A 23,206-nucleotide genomic window follows, 5' to 3' on the forward strand; every position below is an offset into this window, starting at 1 on the left:
ATGATAAATAAATAAAATAAATAAATTCTTTGGCTGAATGAGGATTTGAACTCAGGTCTCCCTAGTCCTAGTCCAGCACTCTAACCACTACACCACACTGGTTCTCATAACCCATTTGACACTAAAAGTTGGGAGGAGGCAGCAGTGGGCACTTAACTTGACTATCTCCACCAACAGGAATTCCATACAGGAAATACAAAGTGTCAATGTTCTCCACAGAGCACTACACTATCCTTGCTAATCTTTTATTGGACTCTATCCTCTCGTTTCATTTTCCCCAGTTTGTCCATTATTGTGCGTGGCGGGGGGTGGGGGAGTTAGTGACATTCAGTGCAGCATAAAGGAAAACCTCAACATCAAGTGTGTGTCATTCAAAGAAAAATATTACATCATTATCCAAACAAGAAATTGAGAGAATATCCCTTGACAGTATTTGTGCACACTGTCCATAAATCATTATATTCTATTTTCTCCGCTATTTGCACATTTACGGAATGGATTAGGGCTATCACATATGTGTGTGTTAGAATTAGGGCTGAGCTGAAGTAAAGAATAAGGAGTGGGGGGGAATGGAGGCATTTCGGGATGCAATGTCACCCCAGATCCCTTTTAATTCAGTTGTGGTTGTTTACAAGCTTCACAGAAACCCAAATCTCTACTCTTCTTCCATGCCATTTTATCTTCTCCCTCACTGTGTGATCCTAATCAGTCAAGGGTAACACAGGAGCGAAGTGATGCTGAACACCATTCTCAGTGAAAGCAAACACTGGCTGACATTCTCCACAGGACTACGAAAACGGAAGTAGCCCTGTGAAGTTCCAAAAAAGACATGAGCTTAACTGCTCTATAGTCTTTTCCCAAAGCCCCAGCATTAGAAAGAAAGGCAGAATCCTCGCATTGCCTAGTCACTGAAGCACTGGCAAAGGGACCTGGTGGAGGGTGTCCAACCTTATAGTTTGCAAACAAGGCTGCAAAATTAGAGAGCCTGTTTTACCTCAGCCCTAGTTAAGACTTGACTGTTGGTGTGAGTGGCACATATCATGCAGACAATGTTGCATGTATTCCACAATATTGTAGTCCCTCATCCACATATGTTTAAAGGAAAGATAGTTTTTTTTATTTCTAACATCAGCACATTCCCTATATATTCACTAATGAAACAATGTATTGCCTCAATTACCTGTCTTTTCCACTGCTGTTCTTCAGGTTCACATCTGCTCCATTTTCTACCAAAATTTGCACAAGCCTAGATATAAAATAAATGCTCATAATATTATTTTTCATAAACTATCTGGCAGGACATAAAAGTAAAATCAAATTTTGTGGTTAATATTTGTGGCTGTTTTAATATGAAATTATTATTGGGGGGCACAATCTTAAAACCATTTACAAGCTTATATACTAGATAGGGAAGTGTGAATCAATTCAAATTCAAATTGATTCAACCCAAATCTGGTTGATTTTGGTGATTCAAGATTGAAATGAATCTGTCCAGACACTCCTGGCCACATTCAAGCTTGAATCTAATCACACCAGATTTAATTTGAATCAATTTGAGATTCAGGTTCCTCCTATTAATTTCCCCAAATTCACAGCTTTCATTAAAACAAAAACAAACAAACAAAAAAGCTAAGCTCTAGCCTTTGTAGAAGTGGAATTATGGCGCAAAATGTGCAGTCACTATTTTTCAAGTGTTGCGATTCTTTGGTGTATAATAATTTTTCCACAATGAATCCCTAAGAGGATTCATTACACACCTTCATTTCTTCTTTTCACGTGCCAACTGTCAATTGCCATGTGCCAACTACACATACCCTCACCCACAAGGCAATGGGGTACTACTTAGTTTATGTTCTAGGAATTTTTTTCAAGTGTTTAGACACTTGAGTGTTTAATAACCTTTCCTATGAGGATTCATTACACACCAAAGAGTCTAAACACCATTAAAAATCCTAAAATATAATCTGGGTACCCAATGGCTTGCAGGTTGGGGGGTAGTTGGCACATGAGATGCAGCTAATTTCACACCTCCATCCACAAAGCAGTGGGGTCAAAATGTTCATAAGAAGAAATAAAGGTGTGTAATTAAGATCCCAAAGAATCTAAACACTTCAAAAATTCCAAAAAAACCCAAAACTGAGTAGAATACCCTGGTGTATGTGGGCGGGGGGGGGGGGGGGTTTAGTGGGTAGTTGACACATGGCACTGTGCAATGATCTATTTGATTCAAATGTGAATCAAATCAAATCCAACTTGAATCAAATCTGATCAGATTTGAGTTTGCAGATTCCAGTTTGAATCGAATCTAGCTGATTCGATTCAACCTCAAATCAAATCACAAAAAATTGATTTGTGCACATCCTAATACTAGAACAGGAGTAGGCAACGTATGGCTCACCAGATGTTGCTGAACTACAACTCCCATCATCCCCAGCTGTAATAAATTGTGGCTGGGGTGATGGGAGTTGTAGTTCAGCAACATCTGTAGAGCACTTTGCCTATCCCTGCACTTGAATGAAGTCCTGTGGTGGCTCAAGGCTTGTGGTTCAAGGCTTCTGTTCACCTGAGGCAGGTTCCAAATGCCATCCCCCATGTTAGCCCTCCCTCCTCCCCTCTCTTTATAAAAGCATGGGGCAGAAAGGCAGCTTGCCACCTCACTAATGCCCCAATAAACTGCTGCTGTGACCACCTCATCTTGCCTCACGGAGGGGCTGCCCCGGTGGCATCATTTATCAACTAATAAGACATTTTATATGCCAACGAAATCCACTAACTAGGACAAAAACCCTTGGTTCAAGCCACAACCTGGGCCATAACAGATCTGGAGAAAAATAATTGATTATCTGGAATAAGAACAAGAGTCTTTTGGTCTTTGTTTTTAGTCTACAAAACAGGGATAATAATTACTTCTTGAAACTGGATATTATAAGAATGAATGCTAAATAGAGTATTTAGTTGCAAGCAGTAAAATAAAGTATTTGTTTCTACCATGTTGCTTGCCATGATCACTATGGCAGGTGTGCCACTGTCCTTTGGTGAGGAGTATGATAAACCACAGCCTTCCCCCAAACCCTGCAGAAGTATGTTTGGATTATCACAGGGATTGCTCAGCAATTCTGCTCCTTCTCAGCTCCATGGTTGGGAGGAAGGCTGAAGACTGGATCACCAATGAACTGCTGAAGAGCCCAAAAAGCCTTGGTGATATAGAGTTTATCCATCAACCCTCACCAACCCTTACCAGTTTGCTTTGAGAATACTGAGAGGTCACCAGAGGTACTGGGTCAAAACTCCCACCACCCTTTTCAGCTGCAGACTTTGAGCTAGGAAGGAAACCAGGGCATTTTTCACACAGCGATTTTAACTTGCATCTCCTCCAGAATGGAGAATGTGTGTGTTGGAAATGAAGGATTCTGCGCTGTGTCATGTCTCAATGACAGAGGGGGACAGATTAGTGAGTCAGAGGGCTAGAGCGGTCAAGACATTGGTCATCCCTTCTCTACTGCTCTGGCACTATGCCTTGGATATGCAGATTGCTGCTCCCAGGGACTTCCTTCCTGACTTGCCTCTTCCTCTTCCCTTTCTTCTCCCTTGCAACACACACACACTCCTCTCTCCCTGCACCATGTGTGCAGAGATACAGAAACCATCGCTCTTCATCCAGCTAGCTAGCTAGCTAGCTTAAAGATCCTATCTCTCCACTTTACTATCTAGAATGGAGTTCACCAATAAAGACTCCTTATATTGATTTGAAACTATGAACTGGCTCCAAGTTTCTTTTACTCTCACAATACACGCATGCCTAGGCAGACTCCGCTGTGTTGTTCCTCAGTGCACTCTGCTGTAATAGAAGAGTATCTCTTACCAGAGAGAATTCACAACAGTGTGTTCACATTGGCTAGATTTACCTGAAGTCTCTGCAAGCTACTGGGGAGCAAAACACACACGATTCGTGTTTTTTTAATTGTGCGTTAAGAGTGTAGCTGGATTTATATCGAGGGTTTTAAAATCCACTTTTTGCATTGGGTTTTTTTGGGCAACTATGAATTCGCAGTAAACTTGCGCTAAAGCGTGCTGTGTAAAAAATGTCCATGGGGTTATACCTACCCTCATGCTGAGGTGCAGTGTGATATTGGGAACAAGGGGAAGAGGAAGGTCCTAGTAACTAGAATTGTTGACTTGGTTGCCAAGACCAGCCAAAGCTTGTGCAGCCCTGGTTTCAAGACTGTAGTTATAATATGTACTTTAAGAAGAAAACAGTAAAAAAAAAAAATCAAGATTAATACATTTGGAAGCAGGGACTGCCAACTTCTGTAATTGTGGGGGCCACTCTGTTATGCAGACAGCTGTCCAGTGGGTAGAACTGACATAACTCCAGTTCACTGGTGCAACTTAGCCTAAGAGTTTACCACTATGAAGCACATGCGCACAAATTTAGTACAATATTAAAATATTATAGTTACATATTACATTAAAAATTTCCCCCAAATGCAAAATTTAAGTGTGGGATATCTCTATTGCTTACACTCGGGGAGGGGTGGGGTATTTTGGCACAGCCATCAACTGTCAGGAAAAAAATAACTCTGGGGGGTTGATTTCACCTAGTCACCAAATAGTCATCCTTGATTTGAAAGCATGACAATGTCAGCTTCATATCACAAAAGAACAGAAAGTTAAGGAGAAGCATAACCTGTTGCGATCTGAACGGCTGAAGTACACAAATCAATCTTACAGTAAAAGAAAGGTAAAAGATTGTGATACTACCTAAGATATCCTTTTTGTGAAGCAACCATCAAAGCTGTAAATCCTAGTCTATTGAGTGTATCCACCACCACTTGCCTTATCAAAAAGAAAAAAAGGAGAATTATTATTGTTTCACAGATATTTTCACCACAAATAATGTTCTTTTCCCAACACGTTTCTGAAAGGTATTGTATCATCTCAATGCACTTCAATTAAGGTCCTTATTTTGCATCAAATAGTAAGTGGCATTACCTGGGGGGAGGCAGATTCGACTTTTAAACAATGCAAAATACAAATAAGTTCTTTGTAGTTGAAATTCACTAATACAAACAGAACTCTAGAGTAACTTCTTTGAAAGTTCCTGAAGATAATTCAGCTGATCATGCCCTTTTGCTTTTAACAGCTGCAAAGCTAATTATAGATTTTTTATTTATTTATACTTAATTAAAATATTTATTTATTTATTACATTTATAGACCATTTATAGACTATTATCCAAAGCCTCTGGGCGGTGCACAACAGGTTTACAAAACGCACTGCTTAAAACAATATTTTAAAAATTAAAAAACAATTCAGAACCAATTAAAATACTTTAAAACAATTTTAAAACCATGGAAGGCCAGACCAAACAAGTAAGTTTTTAGGACTCTCTTAAAGGCCAACAGCAATCCTAAACTGCAGATATCTGCTGGGAGTGCATTCCATAGGCCAGGAGCAGCTACAGAGAAGGCCCAGTTCCAAGTTGCCACCAGACGTACCAGTGGCAGCTAGAGACAGACCTCTCCAGATGACTTCAATGTGCAATGGGAATCATATTCTTGCCCTTCCCATTTGAAATATTATCATCCTTCCTATTCCCAAAACTCATGGATGGTAACAATTTCTACCATACAAAGATGGTAACATAGTCCTACAGACTGACATAACAGCAAACCGTACATAATAGGACATGTATCAGTGTAGCTACAGAAACAGCCTGGGAAGGAGATAGTTTCTGCTCTATGCTCTGTATCTTTTGGATAAGCTTAAGGAATGGATTTCAGAAAGTCAAATTCTCAGGATTGAACAAGCGGGCTTTAGAGCAGGCCACTCTACTCTCGATCATTGTATGATCCTGCACCATCTAGCAAAGAAATACTCTAGCAGCCCCAAATGCAATTTTTTTGTTGCCTTTATCAACTTAAAATCTGCATTTGATTCTATCTCCAGACATGCTGCAATGTCACTCTCTCCAGCACCCCTCATGCACGCCCCAGCATCCCTTTGGTGGTGGTGGCACACACATGGCCTCCGTGCATGTGCAGCAGCCATTTGTGTGGTCAGCAACCATGCTGACCATGCAAACAGCCACCACGCATGAGCAGAGGCCATGTGCTTGCTGGGGTGCTTGCCTGCAGCATGCAAGGGGTGCTGGGGAGTGCACAAGGGGTGCTGGGGCAAGCAGTGGAGGAGCAGGTATGGACCTGCTCTCCTCGCTCTTAAAGGTACCCCAAATGCCCTTCGAATCAGTGCACAAATCAGATTCGTGCACATCCCAATTCTATCCTAACTGCCCCTCACAATATTATTTAGGATACTGTGGATATTTATTTAAAATATTTATGCCCTGGCCCTCTAGTACACAACTGCTCAGGGTAGCTTACAACATTAATAACATAGATACTATATAGAACAATACAAAATTAATAAAATGTAAAAAGAAAAGACCAGGCTAAAATCAAATTTAAAAGTTACAATTTTATAAAGTTTCAAATTAAAAGTTATAAATAAAAAGCTGAAAACTAAGAAACCTACCAGATATAAGCTGCAGATAACATATCAAAAAGCCTCTCTAAAAAGATGTGCCCTTCAATTGTTTAAGAACACTTAGGGAGGGAGCATAATGAAGCTCTTCTGGGAGGGCATTCCATAGCGACGGGCCACAATTGAAAAAGCCTAGTCTCTAGTCTCTGCCAGCTGGGTGTCCATTAGTGGCAAGGCCATGAGCAGGACATGAGATGCAGAATGGAAGGCCCTGGCAGGAAGGGATGTGCAAATCTATTTGGGTACAAATTTTTTTGTACCCGAATCTAGCTGATTTGGGTGATTTGGAGACAGAACAAATCACCCCTGTGGTCCATTGGCTAGATTTGGGTCCAAATCGAATTGCACCAGATTCAATTCAAGATGATTCGAGATTCAGATTCCTCCTAGTAATTTCCCCAAATTCCCAGCTTCATTTAAAAAAAAAAAAAGGTATGCTCTAGCCCTTGTAGAAGCGGAGTTATGGAACAAAGTGCGCGGTCACTATTTTTCAAGTGTTTGTATTCTTTGGTGTATAATAACTTTTCCTCAATGAATCACTATGTGGATTCATTTCACACTTTCCTTTCTTCTATTCATTTTGACTGTCTTTGGACAGTGCCAACTGTCAACTGCCATGGGCCAACTACACCCCACTTCCACACTCTGGTGTCTAGGCGTGCTTCTCGATCCAAGTCTCTCCTTCGTGTCCCAGGTTGAGACAGCGGCCAGAAGTGCCTTCTATCGGCTTCAGCTGATATACCAGCTACATCCGTTTCTTGAATTAGACGACCTCAAAACTGTGGGAAGTGTGGGCTGGACTGGGACCAGCCCCTGAGTGACTCAGCTGTTTCTTGGGTCACCTGCTCAGTTTTGGGCTTTATAGGAAGGCTCCTTATGACTCAGGGTGTTAGAAGCCCAGCAGAGGGGAAAAGGGAGAGTCCATCTATTTCCCACCCAGTGCTGCCTGCAGTGAGAGACCAGGAGGGTGCTGGGGTTCCTTCTGCTGTTGCCTGCCTGCTTTTGCTTCTCCTGTGGGGCTGCAGCCTCAGGTTAACATCTGTGGGAAGTGTGGGCAGGACTGGGACCAGCCCCTGAGTGACTCAGCTGTTCCTCAGGTCATCTGCTCAGTTTTGGGCTTTATAGGAAGGCTCCTTGTGGCGGCGGGCCCGCCACCGGCGGAGCAACACCAAAGGGGGTTGCCCCTTTGGGGGAGCCACTTCGGGGGAGAATGAGGGCGAGGCTAGAGGACTTCTATTTAATTAGTTTTAAGCTGTTTTAGACTTAGGTTGAAATTGCTGTAATGTGTTTGGGTTCGTCTAAAGATGGGGGGACAGGGGGTGCCTTCGCAGACTATGGGGCAGCTATCCCGGTGGTGGTGGGGAATAGAAGAGGTTACGTTGGCAGGTCAGCAGGCTGTTCCAGGGGAAGGCTAGTCAGAAATTTAATTGCTGTCTCCCCTTCCGGCTGTCCTGCCAGCTCTTTGACCTCAGGGAGCACTGCTAACAACCCACATAGCCTTTCCCTGCTCCTCTGTAATGCCAGGTCAGTCCAAAATAAATCAGAACTCATCCATGATTTGATCATGGATGATTTGATCATGGATGAAGGGGCTGACCTGGTATGTATTACCGAGAGTTGGTTGGGGGAGGCTAGTGGCCCAGTTTGGTCCCAGCTTCTCCCTCCAGGATATTCTGTAGAGGAGCAGGTGAGGGGACTGGGTGGGGAGGTGGGGAGGCTGTGGTCTATAGGGATAACATCTCCCTTACCAGGGTTCCTGTCAGGGTGTCGGACCATACTGAATGTGTATACTTGAGTTTGGGGACCAGGGATAGACTGGGACTTCTGTTAGTGTACCGATCACCCTGCTGCCCTGCGGAATCCCTTACTGAGCTCACAGACTTGGTCGCGGAACTTGCGTTGGAGTCTCCCAGTCTCTTGGTGCTGGGAGACTTCAATGTTCACTTCGGGACCAATCTGTCCGGGGTAGCTCGGGAGTTCATAGCGGCCATGACAACTATGGGCCTATCCCAAGTAGTCTCTGGACTGACACATTTTGCAGGTCACACGCTTGATCTGGTATTTTACTCTGATCAGGTTGGTGTTCCGTGGGTGGGGACTCCTGTGATTTCCCCATTGTCATGGAGAGACCACCATCTGGTTAAGGTTGGACTTACAACCACTTCCCACCTCCGCAGGGGCGAGGGGCCCATTAGAATGGTCCACCCGAAGAGGTTACTGGATCCACTAAGATTCTAAGAAGCCTTGGAGGGATTTAATGTTGGCTTTTCTGGTGATCCTACTGATGCCCTGGTTGGGAATTGGAACAACTTGCTAACCAGGGCAGTAGACACGATTGCTCCCAAGCGTCCCCTCCGACCCGCTTCAAATTTGGCCCCTTGGTGTATGGAAGATCTACGGGGGCTGAAGTGGCAAGGTAGGTGACTGGAGTGCAAGTGGAGGAAGCCTCGACTTGAATCTGACAGTTTGCAACATAGAGCACATCTAAAGATATATGCTCAGGCAATACATGCGGCAAAGAGGCGGTTCTTTTCTGCGTGTATTGCCTTTGCAAGTTCATGTCCGGCGGAGTTGTTCAGGGTTGTGAGGGGATTAGTATCTGCCCCCCCTCCCTTGAACCAGAATTTGGAGTCATCAGTTACCCACTGTGATGTGTTTAAAGAATTTTTCACAGATACAATCTCTTGGCTTCAGGCCGACCTAGATGGAGACTCCACAATTAATTTGATGTCTGAGCTGGAGGTGCCCAACGACTCCTCTTATGTGAATCGACTGGATTGGTTTCAGTTTGTGACTCCTGAGGATGTGGACAAGCTGCTTGGAGCGGTGAGGCCGACCACTTGTTCTCTTGACCCTTGTCCAACATGGCTTGTTTAATCTAGCAGGGAGGCTGTTGTAAACAGCCTCGTGGAAATCATAAATGCTTCTCTGAGGGAGGGCAGGATGCCTCCTTGTCTTAAGGAGGCAATCATTAGACCTCTTCTAAAGAAGCCTGCATTAGATCCCTCAGAGTTGAGCAATTATAGGCCTGTTTCCAACCTCCCATGGCTGGGCAAGGTAATTGAGAGGGTGGTGGCCTCTCAGCTCCAGGCAGTCTTGGAGGAAACTGATTATCTAGACCCATTTCAAACTGGTTTTCGGGCGGGCTATGGGGTGGAGACTACTTTGGTCGGCCTGATGGATGATCTCCAATTGGGAATTGACAGAGGAAGTGTGACTCTGTTGGTCCTTTTTGATCTCTCGGCGGCTTTCGATAATATTGAGCATAGTATCCTTCTGGAACGTCTGAGGGGGTTGGGGGTGGGAGGCACTGTTCTACAGTGGTTCCACTCCTACCTCTCGGATAGATTCCAGATAGTGTCAATTGGAGACTGTTGCTTTGTTGCTGTTGCTGGATGAGGGAGAAGAAACTGAAGCTGAATCCAGATAAGACAGAGGTACTTATTGTGCGGGGTCAGAACTCTAGAGACAATTTTGATCTGCCTGTTCTAGATGGGGTCACACTTCCCCAAAAGGAACAGGTTCGCAGTCTGGGAGTACTTCTGGATTCACACCTCTCCCTGGTTTCTCAGGTTGAGGCGGTGGCCAGGGGTGCTTTCTATCAGCTCCGGCTGATACGCCAGCTGCGCCCGTTTCTCGAGATCAGTGACCTCAAAACTGTGGTACATCTGCTGGTAACCTCCAGACTTGACTTCTGTAATGCGCTCTATGTGGGGCTGCCTTTGTACGTAGTCCGGAAACTTCAGTTGGTTCAGAACACGGCAGCCAGGTTGGTCTCTGGGTCATCTCAGTGAGACCATGTTACTCCTTTACTGATGGAGTTACACGGGTTAACAATAGGTTTCCGGACAAAATACAAAATGCTAGTTATAACTCACAAAGCCCTAAACAGCTTAGGCCCTGGGTATCTAAGAGAGCGTTTTCTTCATTATGAGCCCCATTGCCCATTGAGGTCATCTGGAGAGGTCCGTCTCCAGTTGCCGCCAACCTGTTTGGTGGCTACACAGAGACGGGCCTTCTTGTTCACTGCGCCAAGACTGTGGAATGCGCTCCCTACTGAGATACGATCCTCCCCATCTCTGGCAATTTTCAAAAAACACCTGAAAACCCATCTTTTCACCCAAGCTTTCTCAGCTTCCTAAATTTGGGGGGTTTTAATATCTGGTCTATTTTAAAATTCAAAACCTGATTTGGGGTTTTTTAATCACTGTAATTGTTCAATTGTTCAAATGTTTTTAAATTGTTAATTGTTATATTGTTTTTTAATTTGTTTTAGCTCTTTACTGTTTTAGTGGTTTGTTTTAATTGTAAACCGCCCTGAGCCATTTTGGAAGGGCGGTATACAAATCAAATTAATATTAATAATAATAAACTTCTGACTACAAACAGACAAACATCTGCCACACAATACACCAGATATAACTGTAGTCGTGAAGAAAGAAAAACAAATCAAAATAATCGACATAGCAATACCAGGGGATAGCAGAACAGAAGAAAAAGAAATAGAAAAAATCACCAAATACAAAGATCTACAAATTGAAATTGAAAGGCTGTGGCAGAAAAAGACCAAAATAATCCCAGTGGTAATTGGCGCCCTGGGTGCAGTTCCAAAAGACCTTGAAGAGCACCTCAACACCATAGGGGCCACAGAAATCACCATCAGCCAATTACAAAAAGCAGCTTTACTGGGAACAGCCTATATTCTGCGACGATATCTATGACAGCAACAATATTGACGATAAAATTCAGCCATCCCAGGTCCTTGGGAAGAACTCGATGTCTGGATAAAACAAACCAGTCAATAACACCTGTCTGACTGTGTAAATAAATAAATAAATAATATAATATAAAAAAACAGTGGTACATCTGCTGGTAACCTCCAGACTGGATTACTTCAATGCACTCTATCTGGTGCTGCCCTTGTACGTATTCCGGAAACTACAGTTGGTCCAGAATGCGGCAGCCAGGCTGGTCTCTGGGTCATCTAGGAGAGACCATATTACTCCCGTAATGAAGGAGTTACACCGGCTGCCAATATGTTTCCAGGCAAAATACAAGGTGTTGGTCATAATCTATAAAGCCCTAAACAGCTTGGGCCCTAGGTTTTTAAGAGAATGTCTTCTTCGTTATGAACCCCACCACCCATTGAGATCATCAGGAGAGGTCCGTCTGCATTTGCCACCAGTTCGTCTGGTGGCTACTCAGGGACGGGCCTTCTCCGTTGCTGCCCCGAGGCTTTGGAATGCGCACCCTAGTGAAATAAGAGCCTCCCCATCTCTGACATCTTTTAAAAAGTCTCTAAAGACGCATTTCTTCACCCAGACTTTTAACTGATATTGTTTTGATTGTTTTAATGTTGTTTTTAGAATATTGTTTTAAAATTTTAAATTGTGTTTTAAATTTCTTGCTTTTAATTTTTTTGTTTTTGTTTTTAATTAATGTTTTACTTTTAATCTTGTTGTAAACCGCCCAGAGACGTAAGCTTTGGGCGGTGTAAAAATATAATAAATAAATAAATAAATAATAACCTTTGCACATAATGAATCCCTATGAGGATTCATTACACACAAAAGAGTCTGAACACCATAAAAATTCCTAAAATATAAACTGGGTACCCCAATGGCTTGTGGGATGGGGGGGGGTATTAGGCACATGGAATGCTACTAATTCCCCACCCCTACCTGCAAAGCAGTGGGGTCAAAATGAACAGAAGAAATGAAGGTGTGTAATGAATCCTCATGAGGATTCATTATGAGGAAAGGTTTTTATACACCAAAGAATCCAAACACTGAAAAATAGTGACCACACATTTTGCTCCATATTTCCACTTGTACAAGGGCTAGAGCTTAGCTTTTTAAAAATTAAAGTTGGAGATCTGTGTTAGTTAGGACAGGGTGAATTTGAATCCCCATTATTTCCTATGGGTAAATATACAAAATCAGTAAAAATCTAAGAACTAAATCATTAAAAATTAACCAAGTGCCCCACCGCCTTGAAATTTGGGTGGTAGGTGGTAACCATGGGGACCTAGCCACCACCCAAATTTGGTGCCTCTAGGACCTTTATAACTGGTCTGAATTGATCCAATTCTGAATCAAATCAAATCAAAATCAAGATCTGGAGTGATTTGGGGCGGGGGACAGATTTGGACATAAAACAAATCATTCATTCATTCAATTTCTATACCACCCTTCCAAAAAAAAATGGCTCAGGGTGGTTTACACAGAGAAATAAGAAATAAATAAAATGGCTCCCTGTCCCCAAAGGGCTCACAATCTAAAAGAAACATAAGATAGACACCAGCAGCAGTCACTGGAGGTACTGTGTTGGGGATTGATAGGGCCAGTTACTCTCCCCCTGCTAAATAAAGAGAATCACCACATTGAAAGGTGCCTCTTTGCCAAGTTAGCAGGGGTTCAAATCCGGGATGATTTGATTCGGACACAAATCAAATTTTAAAAAATCATTTTGTGCACATCCCTACTGGCAGGTTCATATTGGTGAATGCAGTCTAATGGGTAGCAACACCCATTTATCATATATGATAAGATGAGGAGCGGGGATAACCAGAGTGGCAGAATATGAAGCTGTTCTGGAACAGTATCCAGGGTTACTAGTGGCAATAGTGTGAAGCCACTTTGCTGACACAACATTCCTGTCCTATACACACATTTGCGGCACAGAGGGTGATAGAATCATATTACAGCAACAAAATTCTTTCTTTAAGCAATGATATTTCCTTAATTAAAATAATATTCCTAGTCAGAAGTAGTTGGAAGTCACCAAGGAAGTAGCTTCTTGTGTTTGAAAGTTCATGTAGCAATAAATATGCTAAACTTTGAGGTGCCAAAGGAACCACTAGCTAATCAGTTTACTTTTTCAAATTATGCATATTTTCATCATAACCCATTTTGAGATCAATTCACGTAACCAGCTTAGGTTGCAGTTATCAAGGAAAGTGTACTATCTGGCAAGCTTGCCGGCAATTGTAGGCACAACATAGAGGTGAAAACAAAGCTCTGATTTGGATAGCGAATCTATTTTAGCACTCAATACAACCATGCCATCATGTGAAAGGCCCTAAGTTTGTCACTCCAGTTAAGTAAAGATGGAGTCCTTCCACACCTCTGAGTGTTCTAACTGGGTCTGGCTAAGCCTTTTGTCACACCTTTCATCTTCAGTGGCAGCCAGTAGGGGAGGTGCTAAGAAGAAATTGCCACCACCAAGCACTAACACAGTGCAGACACTGTAGGGTGATAGCAGAAGCAAGGTGGTTGCTAGATCTGAACCATGAAGGCATGTGGCTGTTGACTTGCAAACAGCACCCACCATGAGCTGCTACATCACAGTCCAAGTCCCAGACTGTGTTGTGTTGGCCAGTCGCCAGCCACACACTTACACAGTAACAAGCTTCTGTTGCCACCTTGCACTGCCCACCAACAAGTCTCCCTTGCCTATGGATGTTGCTCTGTGGCAACAGCCTCTGATTTCCCCAGTGCACAATCATACTCGCCACCACTGCCTTTCACAACTTAGAAAACATCACGGCTTGGATTCAAAATAGCATGAAATTGCTTTTGCACATCCAAAGGATTTTTCTGCTCCCCCTTCTCCTCCAAAAATCCCTTCTCTAAGTCTGGAGATGTTCCAGAGTAGCTTTTGTGGGGTGTAAGTCTCTCTCTCTCTCTCTCTCTCTTCACCCCCCCTCCCCCTCACACACACACACCTACCTACACCCACCCATATACACTTTCTACTTGTGCTTGGGTGAGTTTGGATCCCAAGCCAACATTATAAGAATATAAATACCACTGCTGTGTGTAACAGCATGATTACAACAAGTAATTTGTCACTTTGGGCTTATCATAAAATATGCAGTGCAATATTTAAGAGACAGGAGACACTACTCTTTGTGGCAGAGCAGAACTCATCATGCAATTTTCATCATTATCTTTTGTTCATTATTACATAGATATGGACATTTTAAAATGTGAATCATTTCCCACCTTCCCTGAAGAATCTTAATAACTGCATCTACATCATTCATGCTCACAGCACGATGGAGATGATCGCCGCTCATTGGTTCACCTGAAGAAAACAAAGCATGAAGGTATTTGCAAAGCAGGTTCAACAGAGATTTGTCCTGTGGTGCTGTCAACTATTAAAATGCTGCAGAATAACTGATTAGCTTTCACATTTTTCAATACAGCATTTGGATATCTCCCAGGTGCCCAAATTTAAACAATGGACCTTATATCACTGTTCTGCAGATAGCTAAGACTTTTAAAAGGTGACTTTGAGATCTGGTTATTTTATCAGGAAACACAAGATTATTGATTTATTTTTAAAACTTCTACACTCTCGAAAGAAGAGCTCAAGATGATTCACGACAATGTCTAAACCCATATGTGCATTACTAAGCTTTTGTACTGCATTCCAGTAAGAAGATTTCCAGTTCATGTTCCACAAGAGCAGGTGTGACACAGTGGCTTCAAGTGTGACCCAGGAAGTCTGTTCAAATATCATTTCAGCCACAATCTCCTGAGCTAATCCTAAGCAACACACTAGTCTCCCTGCCTTGCTTGCCATCTGCAGTATGGGGATGATGATGATGATGATGATGATGATGATATCAGAATTGTTACATGGATAATGCAAATGAAATTATCTGAAGACTCAAAAAAAAAAAGCTGTACACTTTTATGTTTTCATCATCCTGTACTATGCGTCTGTGCAACTCCATTCTAATCAGGATATGCTGTTCTCATGGTGACACAGTTTGGCTTTACAAAAATAATCTGTTTTGAAAACAATGGTATACTGGGAGCCAATAATTAAATGATTCATGATTAGGAGACATAACAAATTTAAATTCTACAATCTTTCCCTGTCTCTCTGCTGCATTATCAAAAACATCCGTACTAAAAACTTTCAAATGAAAAGCTTAAACAAGGCTGGCAGACTGACTCACTGAAATGATGTCCACACATATGTGAGTACTGGATTTTTAAAAAGCATCTGGGTAGGTGAAGGTCAATATTTGGTCTTCTGAACTGAAATAAAGCCATCATGTGTGGTAAAAGAGCCATTTGGTTGCAGATGTGCAGGGCAACATATTATAATCTGGCAATAAGAATTTTATTTATGGAACTGAAAGCTCTATTGAAAGCCGTGAATAAATGATGAACTCATTGGTGAAGACATTCTCCAATTAACAAGCAGCAGCTGTTTGTCTTTCTATTTTAGGGACCAATTGATTAAAACTGCATGCCTCATTTAAACATGACTTTCTTGTATTTTACCTGAGGAAAAAAGAGGCATCACACCCTTTTTCAAAGTACTTGCCTTTCTGATTTATGAAGCCTCTTTCTGACTGAATGCAAATTGTAAACCAAAGGAGACATTTTGTTTTAATGTGCATATTCTTAACATGTAAATTAAAACAATGAAGCTATGCAATATGAATATGAATACAGTGGAATGTTTACATATATAAAGCTGCAGGTTCCACAGGAATAACTTGGCCCAGGTTTTTGTATCAATCCATTGCACTGTATAGAAAAAACATTAATATTATGTAAAATGCAATGCTAACTTTAAATATAACATACCCAGCACATATCCTTCCTGCTTATTTCTAGAACAGGATTTCAACTAAAAAAAAGCCAGGCTTAGGACAATGTGACCATTGATTGTCAAAAGCTTATAATCTGAAGACCTCTGATGGTAAAATGCACAGCTAAGCAAATGGCAAAGAATTCACCCAGATTTCTACTGAAATATTCAAGATGACTCACAATTGGCAAGGAAATGATGAGACAAAATAGATGTTAACTGCCAGCTTTTAACTGAAAGTCTTCTTGGGCTTTTTTGTGTCTGCACATTTCAATAGGTGTTTCCTTACGCAGGGATGTGTTCTGGAAGTGCACACGTATGTGAGAGTTCTGATTATTGCAGAACTCCTTAGCAACTCCCAGGCAGGGTCCAAGTGGAGAGGGGGCATGGAAGGGTACACTTTGCCAGGGCCTGGAGAACCCACCTCCAGGCCCAGCTGGCAAACTGGTAAAGTCTCCAGCCCAGGCTGCAACCCCATTATCGGCGGGGGAGGGGGCGGCTAAGGCTAAATTGCAGCTTATGCTTGTGGACATATATGTAAAGTTACATACTGCCTGTCGGGTCTCCACTATGAGATCTGCAGAGCCAATCAGAAGCAGAACAAACAACATTCTGATCAGTGAGTTGCCTGGCAGCCCAGGGCCTTCTCATACAACATAGGATGTGTGTTTGTGCAGTTAATTATAAAACTTGTAGTTTGATTTTATTTTATTTTTTAAAAAGAGGGATTTATACTTCCTTGTATGACATGCTCTCTCAAAAACTACAAGTCTAGTGTTCCTTGTGCATATAGCTGGAGAGGGGAGGGACAAAGCACTGTATAACCACATTGATCCTAGGACAGTGGAAGCCACAGTGTTGCTGCAAGGATTCTCCCTCTCCTGCTCTGCTCCACAAACACACCATGTCTGGCATGTGGCAATAAAAACAATTCAGGCAGCCAGAAACCTAAGATTAAAGGAAAGGGGTAGTATGAGAAGCTAAGGACATCAAGGGCAGAAAAAAAATAATGTTTTGGTGTATTGGTCTGTTTATAAAATGTTTGCAGCATGTGATCCAGCAGAACAAAAAACAAAACACCAAAACATTGGCCCACATGATGTGCAAAGGAACACCAGCATTTGTGATAGGCCAGCACTGCTGCACATGTGGAAGCAGCAACTCTGCACAAACAAAAATACATACATCAAGGTACTCTCTCCATTGATGCGAATGGAGGAAGTCAGCCCAGCCCTAGGGTTGCAGCAGTGTACACCCATAGTTCTGGATGAATGGTTGCATAAATAAAGTATTTATACTACATTAATTTCACACACATCTAAGGGACTGTTCTGGATTATGCAATTTATTAATTCCAGCTTTTTGCCTTTTTAATGTCTTTGAGCTACTGCCTATTCTTTACATCATAATGTGCATAGAAAGTTCATCATCTGCTACTACAACAGAATGCATATTAAAAACTAATTATATACCTCATACTTTAGCGCCACCTATTTAGATCCAACCTCGAGAAAATAATTTGCTTCTTTAAAGGAAGAATATTTTAATTTTTAGTGTCTATTAATCAAATCTGTAAAGTTAATCTTCTTAACTGAACAAGAAATGTTTAGTGTATCATTTAAAAGTAGCATTTAAATTAATATAGTAACATTTAAAGTGGCAACTTCTCTGTTGCTGCCTGGAGACTCTGGAATGTGCTCCTTGCTGAAATAAGAGCCTCCCCATCTCTGACATCTTTTTAAAAGTCACTGAAGACTTGCTTTTTCACCCAAGCTTTTTAACTGTACTGTGGTTTTACATTGTTTTACGTGGTGTTCATTTTAATCTGTTTTATGTTGTAATGTAAATCGCCCAGAGATGAGCATTTGGGGCGGTCTACAAATGTGGTCGCTGGGAGTCGACACTGACTTGACGGCACAACTTTACTTTACTTACACATTTTCAAATTAAAAAATAAAAATAAGCAACACCTTTTATCAAGAGCTGAGAACAGTTGATATTTCAAATATTATATACTTATCTATATAAAATGTATAGAAATTTATGCTCAAAAATAACTATGAAAAATGGCAAATGTAATAAAATGTAAAACAGTAAATGTAATAAAAGTAGCATTAACTGGAGAAGTAGTGAGTGTTTATTTAGCAAGAACTAGTTCTTTGCCTACATGTTCCAATGAATCCCTAGCTCTAAAATCTGAACTAGTTTTGAATATTAAAATATAGGTCATTTTTCTTTCTAAGAATCTTTGTTTGGATCCAATCTCACATCCCAAAGCATGAGTAGAAGGCACTTCTATACAACCACCACAGTAGATTACCATTTCTTTCTCCATCTGCCAGCCCATTCCCCACCTCAATACACCAGAGACTCCCCTACCTTGGGAGAAACTGTAAGAGTACAAGGGATTGCTGCCATACAGGAAATAAAAATAGTCCCCTTAATAAGTAGAAATCATCTTAAGCTACTTTGGATCCAAGCCCTTGTCTCATTTCCATAAGCCATACTGAACAGGTCCTGATTGACCATCATGTTAAGCAGGTGATTGTAGGGAGCCCTGGAAAGTAGGGGTGTGCAATTCGGATTTTCAGTGTTTCGATTCGGATCCGAATTGAAACACCCCCGATTTGTTTTGGATCTGAATCTGGCCCTTCCAAATCACCCCCGATTCGATTCGGATCCGAATTAATCCAAATCCGAATCGATTCGGATTCAAAAAACGGGTCCTGGGGCCAAAAGAGGACCCGAAATTCGAGTAGACGTCACATCAGACCTTTTTTGCATTGAAGTCAATGGGAGGCAAAAAGGCGGGAAATTCAAATAGACATCATTGCTCAAAATGGAGGGGGAAGAAGAAGGCATTTATTGGCCACAAAATGGAGGGCCGAAACAACAGATATTTCGGAGCCGAAACGGGGGTGATTCGTTTCGGCTCCGAAAAATTTCGGAGGACTAGAAGGGTGATTCGGTTCGGATCCGAATCACCTGAAATTGGCTGTTTCGGGTACAGATCATTCTGTACCTGAAACGTTTTGCACATCCCTACTGGAAAGGCCCATTAGCTGGTTTTCTGGAGTGTTTACATCTGTCCTCATTTTCTGCCGGTGTGCTGCTATATTTTCTGACTCTTTCTGGTTTATGGGTATTTTTAAAGGTAAAGTTGTACCCTCGAGTCAGTGTTTACTCCCGGTGACCACAGAGCCATGTATTTTTCTTTGATAGAATACAGGAGGGGTTTACCATTGCCTCCTTCCGCGCAGTGTGAGATGATGCCTTTCAGCACCTTCCTATATCACTGCTGCCCTATACAGGTGTCTCCCATCATCTGAGAAACATACCAGCAGGGATTCGAACCAGCAACCTCTTGCTCACTAGGCAAGTCATTTCCCTGCTACTTTTGCTTTAATCGGCTTCATTTTGGGTTTTGTTTTAAACACTTTATTTATTTATCATAGTTTTCTGTTACTATTAGCTACTTGGTGATGTCAAGGAGTGGTGAGATGCCTTTCTCGTTATTTTTGTTTCTAACTTTATTATTTTTATTTCTAACTTCCCAAATGAAATATACTTTAGAAGTAGTGGATAGAGTCCTGAAATGCTCACTAGAGATGTTCTATCCACATAAGCAATTACAGAAATCTATGCCCATATGATCCTTGACACTACATACAAGGGAATAATGGAAATCTTGCATGGCGTACAATCGTGCAAGAGGTCAGTAGTTCCAGTACTACCTTCTTGCGCAGCACCATTGCCACTTGTATTAGAGCCCTGCAGTTGCATTCTGCAATGCCTGAGTTATGCTGTGAGACATGTAAGCAAGGATGACTCCAAGCGGTACCAAGGGGGAACAGATGCTCCTCCCCTCAAAAAAAAATTTTTTTTCTCCATCCATCAGACTGGAACTTTACAGCAAAGTGTTAGACAATACAGTCATAGCATATCATGGTCCTATAGCTTGAAAGACCCCCGTTGTTTAAAGAAGTCTTATTTACTCAATACTCCAGAACAAGCTGCAGAAGCTAGTACAGCCAGCTAAGTAGGAGACTCATTAATTAAATTAATTTCATGACCTCAATAAGTATTTAATGTATAGCAAAATCCTTGCTCCCCTAATAAGGTTCTTTGCCACCCCTTTGTTCCCTCAAACTAGTTGTTCTAGAGTTGCCCCTGCATGTAAACCACTGAAATTAAGGGACTTAAATCAGTTATGGCTAACTTGTTTCATTTATTAAATTTAAGAGAGGCCTGCTTCTTCATGAACCCCACCACCTATTAAAATAACTGGAGGACGTTTTGCTTAGTCATGACTAACTAGTCTGAATACAGCGTAGTATTCCCAGCTGTGGCTATCCAGAATATTAGAAGCAAAAAAAGGGGCGGGGGAAAGCCTCAAACAGGTGAGTGGAACAAAATATATGTACTAAATGGTACACAGATGTCCGACACATTCTGAATTCAGCAAATTCCTCCCTGTGATGGGCCATGATTGCGAGGGTGTCTCAATCCACCCTCACAATCACAGTTGTGCCCGCCATCATGAAAAGCGCTTTTTCCTCTTCAGACAAGCCCCACTGAAAATGTGAGCAGCGGGGTGTGCGGGTGAGTGATGAGATAGGAGCAGGATTTCCTTCCCTTCACCCTGCTCAGCAGATTTATAACATCTGAAGAGGGCTATAGCTTCCTTTACCTTTTAATCTCCTGCATTCTTATTCTTCTCTATTATATCCTTCCTGTTTATGTAGTCCACAAAAATAAAGAAACTAGTATTACCACCTATTCATCCCACTGTCAAATTGTTTAACTTTTACTCATCTCACACACCCAGCACATAGTCCCAAGAATGAGGGTGCATGAATGATTCATGCACTCTTGTACTTTGAACATTCATTTTCCACAGACATCTATTTCTTCTGGAAGCTAAGATTTGGCTTGTTTTCCAATCCTTCCTCTCATTGGTGAATTGAAGTACAATCCACTAATGTATTCTGATATGCTATTGTGACAATTCCTCCCTTCCAATTTAGACCTGTGGAGACAGCTTAGCCCCAGAACACTATTGACATCCCTGGACTGAAATCTATGGCTTACTACAGTCTATGGGGTATCTGGCTCCCAGGTATGCCTGGGGTTTATTAGACCTTTGTTGTCTGTGCTGATGGACAACAGCACAGGAGAACTTTTCTGTGGACTGCATCCTTAGATAATAAATACTATTTGGATATATAGCACAGTTTATTAAAAAGCAGTGGAACTAGATGCAGCTGAAGAGACTTGCTGTCCTATTTTCTATTTCTGGCAGCCAAGGTTTGAATAATGTGAAGATAGCATGTCTATAGAAATCATCTTAAGATAAGAATTTTCTTTAAAGAACAGTGGAGAATAGCAAATACAAAGACATCTACATGATGCAGTTCAAATAATTAGCAGTAGTTCTGTATATTAAATGTACTTTACTTTTGCTTTCCGCTTAACACCTATTTTAATTTTATACACATATTTTTATACTGAGGATATTTACCAATATATTGTGCACTTACTTGTTGTAGTTACACAAACAGGTGGGCTGTAAGTAGACTCCCCTGCAGGATCTGTGACTTTAAGTCGAAATCTGTAGGTTGTTCTGGGTGCAAGACCTTCCACAACATGCTGCCGGGCATATCCTCTAAAAATGAATACTATTATTATTATTTTCTCCAATTCATTTTTTTCCAAACACTTTCAAATATTTTTTGCCACTATACATAATGCTAATACTCAAAGAACACAACATTCTAATTGTATTAACTACTTAAATTGTATGGTATCCATCACCTGTGACAGTGAATGTATGAAGGACACTCCAAAAAACACAAACCCCTGTTTAATAGGAAAATATGCAGTCACGTTTTTAAATGACTCGATTTTTGCTCTATTGTGTCAGCATGAAGACATCTGCAAATTTATTTGCCCTGACTGCACATACAAATCCAATGTTTCCATGTAATCACAAAAAGATGCAGAACAACACACATGCTTGCATAAATGCCTAAGCTGTGCATACTTAAAACTAAAGGACTTACAAGGAGTGCACATCTTCAAACACTGAGAGCCAGAACTTCTATGTAAGTGTCATCAAAAACAGACTTCCAAAGCATTTTGGATCAGTGCTTCTTTCTCAAGGGCAAAAATTGCAGATCAGATTTTTTTAAATGTCTTGACCTAATATTTGGATAGCAAAGAAAAATGTCTACCAGAATTGAAGAGCATTTGCCATATGCTACTGCTTCATCTTTTTAAAAAAATCCTCCTGCAGCATCTGACATTGTAAGGAGATTGTTTCATAAGTACTCAGAATACTTTAAATTTTAAAATATTGTCAGTGGTGTAAGATGGCTAGCTTGAGAAACGATAAAGTAAGCAGGATTCAAACAGTCTACTTCTGCCACCTAGTGACAAATTCTACACAGAATCTTTCCAATGGCACAAGATGACTCAGAAAAGCTAACATCAAAGCAGTCAGGAGGTCACTGACAGGTTATGAAGCTACGCAGGCAATTTATTTATGCTTAAAATCTATAGGTCACCTCTCCATATAGTCAGCACAGCAGCTGACCATCAATAACAAAGAGACATCAATTGGCAAAGAGGCACCTTTTAATGTGGTGATTCTCTTTATTTAGCAGGGGGAGAGTAACTGGCCCTATCCACCACAGCACAGTACCTCCGGTGACTGTTGCTGGTGTTGTTCTTATGTTTCTTTTTAGATTGTGAGCCCTTTGGGGACAGAGATCCATCTTATTTATGTATTATTGGTCTGTGTAAACTGCCCTGAGCCATTTTTGGAAGGGCGGTATAGAAATCGAATGAATGAATGAATGAATGAATGAATAATATGAGTCAATAAAACAACTTACATTTATCCAGAAATGTCATTGGAAGAGCAATTTTATGTGAAACATCCTATACTTGTTCCACGATTCAGGAAGTGACAAAAACAGCAGAAGAGACAGTAAAATAGAGAGGCTGGCTGTGGAAGCAGCAGGGACACCATTGAGAGTGGCCAATG

At 41.5% G+C, this 23,206-nt stretch overlaps 1 protein-coding gene across 6 annotated transcripts in view; it reads right to left on the reverse strand.

Annotated features, from left to right (window-relative positions):
• FANK1 (fibronectin type III and ankyrin repeat domains 1) overlaps positions 1 to 23,206 on the reverse strand; it is a 101,635-nt gene that overhangs the window by 47,924 nt on the left and 30,505 nt on the right. For all 6 annotated transcript variants that reach the window (XM_053312864.1, XM_053312866.1, XM_053312862.1 and 3 more), the window contains exons 3-6: positions 21,699 to 21,823; positions 14,550 to 14,631; positions 4,762 to 4,836; positions 1,181 to 1,246 (exon numbers count right to left, since the gene is read on the reverse strand). In XM_053312864.1, the coding sequence (XP_053168839.1) occupies positions 1,181 to 1,246; positions 4,762 to 4,836; positions 14,550 to 14,631; positions 21,699 to 21,823 (348 nt within the window). The remainder of the gene's footprint in view (positions 1 to 1,180; positions 1,247 to 4,761; positions 4,837 to 14,549; positions 14,632 to 21,698; positions 21,824 to 23,206) is intronic.

Source organism: Hemicordylus capensis, chromosome 3, assembly GCF_027244095.1.
Source record: "Hemicordylus capensis ecotype Gifberg chromosome 3, rHemCap1.1.pri, whole genome shotgun sequence".
Classification (NCBI taxonomy): Eukaryota; Metazoa; Chordata; class Lepidosauria; order Squamata; family Cordylidae; genus Hemicordylus; species Hemicordylus capensis.